At 46.7% G+C, this 9,039-nt stretch overlaps 1 protein-coding gene across 2 annotated transcripts in view; it reads left to right on the top strand.

Annotated features, from left to right (window-relative positions):
* The window catches only part of GRHL3 (grainyhead like transcription factor 3), a 45,173-nt gene that overhangs the window by 6,042 nt on the left and 30,092 nt on the right, over positions 1–9,039 (top strand). For both annotated transcript variants that reach the window (XM_063701690.1, XM_004025173.4), the window contains exon 2: positions 5,997–6,183. In XM_063701690.1, the coding sequence (XP_063557760.1) occupies positions 5,997–6,183 (187 nt within the window). The remainder of the gene's footprint in view (positions 1–5,996; positions 6,184–9,039) is intronic.

The following is a 9,039-nucleotide window of genomic DNA, read 5'->3' as shown; positions in this document are numbered from 1 at the left end:
CTTTCTGGAACTAGACCTCTGAGGTCTGTCTGCATCCTAAATTGCTAGGATTCTAACAGAAGGAAATGATACCAAAAGTTCTCAACTGATGGCTGAGACAGCATTTCCTTGGTCTTATTGGGGGTTTTAAGTAGCTCAGCCAGAAAGCAGTGGACATTTTGACTCAGAAGAGACTTGTTGGGATGAAACCCCACTTTACCACTCTAGACTTTCACCATCCTGGTGCCCAGAATGAGGCATGTTCGAGCCATGAAGGCTGAGGCTGACTGGGCATGGAGCAGCTGGCACCACACCCCTGTTGTGCTGAGTGCCAGTGAACTGGGGAAAGGTCCCATCCCCTCCTCCCAGAGCACTGGCCCCGGCAATTTGCACTTCCTCACAGACTGGACGGGAGGCCTCAAGAAGTGAGGCCTATCAAGTAGACCCCTGAGCTCCTCTCTCTTGATCTTGTTGCCTACTCTCTCCTAAATGGAGGAGAAGCCAGACGGGGAGACTCTGAGGAGGTGGCTCTGTGAAGGTTCTGGATGCTGGGAGCCAGAGACCTCAGTTCTAGTCCTGATGCCTTGAGGTACAAGCTCAGTGGCCTTAGGCAAGCCAGTGGCCCTCTCCATGGCTCAGTTTTTCCTCAAATGAGGACAGTCATAACTTCCCTCCCTACCTGACAGGGGCGTTGCAGGATCAGAGGTGATGACAGATGTATGAGAAGCACATTGAAAAATATAACACTATGCAAATGTGAGGGATCATCAAATCTTGGATTTCCTCCTTAGTGGGCTGGCTTTCCTTAAAACAAGGTGGCATATGCAAAGTACCTGGCTCACACCTGGCACACAGTAGGCGGACAAGCTCTGGGAGCTGTGCCAGGCTGATGCCTTTGATCTTGCCTTTCCTTTGATCTGGAAGGTCCAAGGTCCTCCCAACTCATCTCCATTCTCCCTCTTCCCCTCCACCCCTCTTCTCCTCCACCCCTATTCCCCTCCACCCGTCTTCCCCTCCACCCCTCTTCTTAACCAACATCCGTCACTCCCTTGGGTTCAGGCAGTTCAGAAGTCCTCTTGTTTCTTTTTCTTCATAGCTCTCTTCACCCATCTAATGTTAACTGTTTGTTTTTGTGGTCATGTAGGTCTTGCTGCCACTAAAATGCAACCTCCGTGTCAGCAGGGATGACCTCGTTATCTTATTCTCCCAGGACAGGTTCTGGCACATAGTAGTTACTTGATAAATATTTGTTAAAAATGAGGGATGGATGGTTACATGGATGGATGCCACCCAGGTTTATTGCTTTTTAAATCTCTCCTACATCCCTTCTTGGAAAGTAGTAGTTTTTTCCTTCTTGAGAAAGTGCTAGCCATAGAGTTCCCAGGCCAGACCCTAGGAGTCCTGGCTTCACTCATTCAGTACCCTGCAACAGGTCACCTAACATCTCTATTGTATATTTCCTGGTCTGTAAAGTAGGGATAATAACACATCATGTATGTTGGGAGGCTCTATGAGATAATGGAAGTTGGGCAAGGTGTTATTACACTATCTCTTTTGTTTCTTTTGAACAGAACCCCATTCACAGACAGGAGGCTTGTGGGGGGATGATAATTTAAGAACCTCAGGCAGAGTATCCCCTTTACTCCCATTTGGAGGTTCTGGGATGATGATGGTGATGATGGCTATTATTAACTGAGCAATTATTCTCTGGCAGGCTCTAGGTTGAACACATTTCCTACCTTAATGTACTTAATTCTCCTAACAACCCATGAGACGAACCCTACTCTAAAGTAGCCACCCCCATTGACTCTCCATTATCTTACTATGTTAATTTTCTTCATAGCACTTATTACTAACTAAAAATAACTAATTTACCTACTTGTTTATGGTCTGTCTTCCCCAATTAGATTGTAAGTTCCATGGAAGCAGAGTCTTATCTGTCTCATTTTAGTTGATTCCCAGTGCTCAGAAGAGTCCCTGACTGGCACACTGGCACATAGAAGACACTCAATAGACCCATTTAACAGATGAGGAAATAGAAGGGCTAAGTGCCTTACCCAAGGACATGTAGTTAACAAACCCATACACTGTGACCCTGGTGCTGCCTCCTTCTATGGTGCTGCAGGTTCTGGTGTGCTGTGTCTGGTAGAGATCTGATGGCAGGCTGTCCATAGCAGGTCTTCCCTCCTCCCTTATTTCCTTTTCACTTTCTGATAGTTTAGTTCAGTCTTGGACAGGGACACCAACAGAGAGTTTGTGGAGGCCCCAGGGAAGCTGACCTCATAGGTTGGGAGTCCCCTGGTTTCCCTTCTTTCTTCTGGCCCTATCACCCATGAGTAGGACTCACTCCTTCTTAGAACTCTTTTCACATTGATCCAGTATCAGCTCCTGGGACAACTTATTTTTTCCCCCTCTCTCACCTACTGGCTCCTCAATCCTCATTTGTAATCTTTAAGAGACCAGAGAACCAAAAGTTCTTGGATTTTAGGATTCAACACACAAGTCAATACTAACCTTATCCATTAAGACTTTCTAGAAGCCAAATGCTTAGTTCTAGAACATGAGGTTATTGGTGGCAGGAGCAGGCATGGGAACCAGGGCACTGGGACTCCCAGCCCCTGACCAGAAACTCTTCCAGTCATCATCTTGCCGCCTTCCTCCTGCCTTGTGTGGGTGGGAAATTCCTTTCTGCCTTGCAACAGAGAATTAGTTCACTGTATTTTTGAGAAGGGAAATTTCCAGAATAGGAAAGGCATCTAGAAAAGAGACTAGCACAGGGGTTGAATGCTTTACTGTGTAGTCCGACAGCTCCAAGTTCAAGCTGAGCCTCCATCACTTATTGGCAGAGTGACCTTGAGCAGGTGATGTCACCTATTTGAGTCTCATTTTCCCCTTCTATAAAAGGAGATGATAATTCCTATCTCTCAGGGCTGTTGTGTGGAGTAGATGAGATGACACACAAAAACAGATGGCACTATGTTTGCCAGTGGTAAGTGTTTAAAGTACAGAAGCTGCTGTTTATCAAGGAATCAGACTTTGGGATACCAACAAGATAGATTGGAGACCTTATAGGCCAAGACCCACCCAGGTGAATAGCAGACATTGTCTGTTCTTTTGTTTCGGTGTCACTTTATCGTTGTCTTCTAAAATTTATCTTTTTTAAAGGGTAAGATAACTCACAGCATCAAAGCTGATAATGGTCAACCCCTAGAGTCAGCAGATTGGGGCTCCAGGCCCAGAACTGCCACTGACTTGCAGAGTAACCATGTCTTCTACCACTTTGCAACCCCTCAATGTCTTGCCCCAAGCTGACCTGGAACACAGTGATGGCTTGCATGAATTACACACTTGTTTTGTGCCAGGCAGAGTTTTAAGCATTTTCTTGTGCTGATGCGTTATCCTCATGATATTATGTGGTGGGTGCTTTTATTAGACTCGTTTACAAATGAGGAACAGTGCTAAGCACTGGTGGTCCCTGTTGACCCAGGGGGTGGGATCAGTCAGGCATTTCCCTGCTTTTCCCATGCCTCGTTGGTTGGGAGTTTCCATTAGCTCCGGGCTGGGCAGACAGTGAGGGTGGCCACCCTGGACTTGCTCAGTAAATTCCTCTAAACCCCAGGCCCAGGAAGCAATGAGGAGGGGCCTCTTCTCACCTCTCCTTGAGGCCCCTTGATTTATAGCAACAGAAACTCAGGGTGTGCCTCCCGCTCTCCGCACCCCTAGAACAGGAAAGTTTCTGTCATTTCTCTTTCCTGCGTGACAGCTCCACCTCCTTTCCTCTCAGAGCCCAGCTCCTCACACCTTGGGGCCCGGTGGGATGGGAGACACTGTCCTGGATGAAGCCGCTGGGAGAGCTGCCGCCTCCTGTATGCCGAGGTATGGCCTGGCCTGCTGTTCCCACTGCAGTCTGAGGATATGGGCCCTAGTGGCCTGGCAGCAGGAGGGTACTTCGTGCACCTGATTACAGGGGTCTTTGCCCACCCACTAGTCTGCCACTGTGCCACAGTTTTACCACAAACACATTTTTCTGCTGTGATAAAGACTGCACCCCTGCATCAACGGAAAAGCAGTGTGGCTGAGTGGCAAGTGTGTGCCTTTGCGCTCGATAAGGCTGAGTTGAAATCCTGGTTGTCTCATGGACCAGCTGGATGATCTTGGACATTTTCTCGTTCTCTGCAAGACTCAGGTTCCTTTATCTTAACAGACGAAGCAAATGATCCTTACCTTGTAGTGTCCTTGTAAGAAGCACGGCCTAATGAACAGAGAACATTCATATGCATTATCGTAAATGGCAGCTGGCATTGTTCTTAGGTCCCTAACATGGGAGATTCTGCCTGGCCCACGTAGAAAGGGAGGCACTGGGAAACCAGGAGACCAGCCAGTGCCCACTTCATCTCTGGGGCTCTCTCTTCATAGCCTGGACCACCCCATCTTCATACACTCTTTGCTCTAAATTGAACACAACTAGAACTTTTCTGCTTCTATGCCTTTGTTTGTGGTTAAGAGCATGTGCAGTAACCAGTGATTCTTCAAAATGTGGTCCCCAGACTACCAGAATCAGCAGCACCAGGGAAATCGCTAGAAATGTACATTCTCAGCCACCCAGAGCCAGTGAATCAGACACTCCAGGAGTGGGGCCCAACAATCTGTGTGTTTTTAAATTAATTTTAAAATAATGGACATATAATAATTGTACATATTTATAGAGTACAGTGTGAGATTTCAATGCACCTTTACATTGTATAATGACCAAATCAGGATAATTGCCATATTTATCACTTTAAATATTTATCATTTCTTTGGGATGATAACATTAAAAATCTACTCTTCTAGATATCCTGAAGTATACACTACATTGTTCTTTGCTGTAGTCACCCTGCTGTGAAAGCGATCTATGTTTTAACAAGCCTTCCAAGTCATTCTCATGCAGCTAAAGTTTGAGAACATTATTCTATACCATTGCATCACCCTGAAGGACCTTGAATCCCCTCTGGGCCACTCACTTACTGGGACCTTGGACAACTCTCAACTTATCTGAGCTTCAGTTTCCTCCACTGTATAATAGGAATAATAATAGTATCTGCCTTGCAGGGTCGTTTCAAGTAACATGGTAATTTATGAAATGTGCTTAGCTAGTGCCTAACGCATGGCCAGTGTTCAATAAAGAGTAGCTATTATTTTTCCATTCTTATTATTTTTCTGTTAGGTCCCTGCTCCTTCCCCACATTGCTGAGTGAAATAATCCCCAGTGCTGAGTTTCCCCAACTAAAATGTCTGCCTGCTCCAGAAAGCCTTTCCTGATCTCTTTCCTTTGAGCTCTTGTGGCTTGTCTCTTGAGCGAGATAATGCCTTGTATTTGTCCAAGCTTCTCAGCACCAGTACCTGGGTCCTTCCTGCCTCTGTGTGCCCTACAGCCTTCAACTCCAGTTCCTGGCTTCTGAGCAACTGCTCAAAACTCTACAATAAAATTGGCCTGAAATGCCATTTCCCAGACCAGGTTCTGCCTAAGGGCTTCCTCGCCCTGGCTCTCTCTGTCATAGACCACGCTTTCTCCCAGACTTGAAATGATCTACGCCTTCTGTGCCTTTCACAGTCTTGAGGACAACTTCTTCAGTAGAACTCATGATGGGTTATCTGGAAATTTTATTCTTATCACATTGCAGCTTATCATTGGCATTTCCCATTCATTACACGAATTCTCTTTGAATAAGTACGCACTATGAAAGTATTTTATTGAATCCACTCTGTAGTCTTGAAGATCAGGATGATGGCCTTCATGCTGTGGAAGAGGGAACTAAGGCCCAGGTCAACAGCTTCTACATGGCAACATTTGGAATTGATCCAGCTCCAGAGTTTGTGTCCATTCTGCTGCCCCACACTGCCTAATGGTGGCAGAAGAGGCAGTTTCTTGTTTTCAAAGCTAATAACTCTGAATTCCTGGGCGTTGGCCTGCGGCTGCCCATTCACGGACCTTCCTCTGGGATAGCCTAAATTTGACTCTCCTTACTTGCATTCAGTTTCAGGTCTGTGCGGCTGCTAAAGAACGACCCAGTCAACTTGCAGAAATTCTCTTACACTAGTGAGGATGAGGCCTGGAAGACGTACCTAGAAAACCCGTTGACAGCTGCCACAAAGGCCATGATGAGAGTCAATGGAGATGATGACAGTGTTGCGGCCTTGAGCTTCCTCTATGATTACTACATGGTACGTCTACCCCCTCTGGACATGCCCCCTTTTGACTGAATGGGTGTCTTCACTTCAGGCCTCATGGCTCAGCAGCCCACCATGACCACCCCAGCCCCTCATCTCTGGGCCTTTGCACAATGCTGTTCCCTCTGCCTGGCACCCTCCCTATCCCATGGCTAACCCCTACTCTCAACTTGGGGTCTCAGCTTAAATGTCACTTCATTCATTCACTGGAGAGGAGGCTTTCTTGTCTGGGTGCCCTCAGCAACCACCATCGTCGTCCTTGATGCCATCAAGAATGCTTAGAGGCTTGCTGTTTACACATTTATTTCTTCCATCTTCTGCACGAGACTAAGCTCCTAGAGGATCATTACTGAGTCTTCAGCACACCATACAGCCTGCCACACAGTCTGTGACATGTGCTGACCAAGTGGACAGTGCCTGACCCACTCGTTGCCTGGTCCAAGCACATTCTGTGACAGCAACACTCTTATACCCCACCATCTTCTTTTTGCCCCTGTCCCTCGGATCTTATGTTTCCCTGTCATCCCAACCTATCTGGTACAGCCCCACCACCTGGAGTATACCTCCTACTCTTTAACCCATTCCCTTCCTTCGGGGCCCTTCCCAAGGCCCACCTTCTCTTAGAAGCCATCTGCCACCTCATCTCCCTCTCTTGAGGGTCTTACTGTCTTTCCTACTCCAGCTGCCATTGTGTCTTTTACTGTTCTCTAACTACTTCTAGGGTCTTGGCCTTGTCTCTGAGAGGCTGTCAGCTCCTGAGAATAGGAATTAGGCCCTCCCATATCTGATAAGTAGGGGTTGGACCAGTCAGGAATCACGAGGGTATAACACATGACACAACCCCCCTCCCACCTCCAGTGCGTGTGCTAGACATTGCTAATGGATTGCAGCCTGCATTCTCATGAAGGGCACAGGAGGCTGCAGAATCTTTGTCAATGTAGTAATCCAGGTAGGCCCTACTCATCTGTCTGAATTGTCACAAGACAGCAAACTGACTTGCTGTCCCTGGGCTGGGTAACTGCTCCAAGAAACTTTCCTAGATTGGGGGATGGGGGCACACAGCTAGCCAATTATTGAGAAACTTGAAGATTTAAAGCCACCTTGTACATAAGACCTCAAACTTACTAGCCCAAGAAGTGTTTTATCCACTCTACCTCAAGAATAAAGGCAAATTCTTTGTATGAACTCAGAGGCCAAGTGGGTTCCAGATAGGAGAAAGCCCAAAACTATCCTCTGGCTTTGGTTCTCCTTCTGGAGTGGTCTGGTTACCCTACCTCCCTCCTCCCCAGCAGACTGGTGGCATCCAGAGAGTGTTCAGCCCAGGTCGATGGAAGAGGAGTTTGAATGGCTGCCTTGGCTTGGGGCCATGGTAGGAGCCAGAATTCTAGATCTAGGTTCAAACTGCAGCCTGGGATTTATAGGTTGAGGATGGACCATCAAATACAATCCAACTCCTTGTCCCCTTGGCAAGAAGCCATTCCAGGGCCAGGATGGTAGAAGAGAGGCTCTGAAGGTGACATTGATAATACTGGTTTTAGCGAAGTACAGTGTCTCAGTGAGATACACCTGCCCTGGCCTCCCCATTCCAGAGCACTCTGGATTCAGAGCAGCCCCCTGGACAGTGATGACATGGTCTGATGGTGTGGAAGGAGCACCAAGTCGGGAATTTGAGACCTAGTCCTGCCACAAATGTGGCTTTGGGTAATATAGTGCTAAAGGCAACTGCTTACCATTTCTTACTGAATGTCCACCACTGTGTCAGGCACTTTCCTTCATACTCTCTTGGGGTGTGATTAAGAGTACAGGCTTTGGAGGCTATGCAGGGTTGGGGTCCTGGTTCTAGCTGTATCAGCCTTAGAGACAAATGAATTAGAATGTGCTAAGATATAACAATATTATAATTATACTCATGAAAGGTCACATTTATATAGTGCTCTCCATGTGCTAGGTGCTATTCTGAGTGTTCAAAGTGACCCCCTGAGTTTGGTATTATATGATGATCTCTGTACAGATGAGGATATGAGGAATGGAGAGGTTAAGGGACTTGTGTAAGGTCACACAGCTAGTATGTGGTAGGTCTAGAAACTGAACCCAAGAAAGCTGGATTCAGAGTCTATGCTTGTAAGTACTAAGACAATAGAGTCTCTCTGAGCCCCCATTTCCTCATCCACAGAATGGTGATGATACTAGTAGACATCTCAGAGTGACTGTGAGGATTGAGATGAGAAGGCACTTAGTACAAGGCCTAGCCCATATGAAGTACTCTATTAAAAAAGGGAGTATTTTTTATTAACAAATATTCATAATCCCCTTTAAGTAGGTATTATAACCACTCACTTGACATATGAAGAAACTGAGTCTCAGAGAGGCGTAGTCATTTATCCAAAGTCACAGTGCACTTTCAAGTGGCATTTCTAGGACTTATGCCAGGCCTGCCTGACTCCAAATTTCATGCTCCTTAACTATCAAGCTTGAGGTTCTTCTTCCCACTCCCTGACTTGGGGCTCAGACTAATCATAGCTAGAGCTCCAGCCAGTGGGAAAGACTGGAGGGTTTTCTAGTGAGCAAGTGTATTAGTCTGTTCTCACACTGCTAATAAAGACATACCCGGGACTGGGTAATTTTTAAAGGAAAGAGGTTTAATTGACTCACAGTTCAGCATGGCCAGGGAGGCGTCAGGAAACTTACAATCATGGAGGAAGGGGAAGCAAACACATCCTTCTTCACATGGCGGCAGCAAGGAAAAGTCCCGAGCGAAAGGGAAAAAGCCCTCTTATGAAATAATCAGATACGATGAGAACTCACTGTCACGAGAACAGCAGCATGGGAGTAACCGCCCCCATCATTCAA

The sequence above is a fragment of the Gorilla gorilla genome, chromosome 1 (genome assembly GCF_029281585.2).
Source record: "Gorilla gorilla gorilla isolate KB3781 chromosome 1, NHGRI_mGorGor1-v2.1_pri, whole genome shotgun sequence".
Taxonomy (NCBI): domain Eukaryota; kingdom Metazoa; phylum Chordata; class Mammalia; order Primates; family Hominidae; genus Gorilla; species Gorilla gorilla.
Note: the sequence above shows the minus strand (reverse complement) of the source record. Positions and strands in the feature narration are given on the sequence as shown.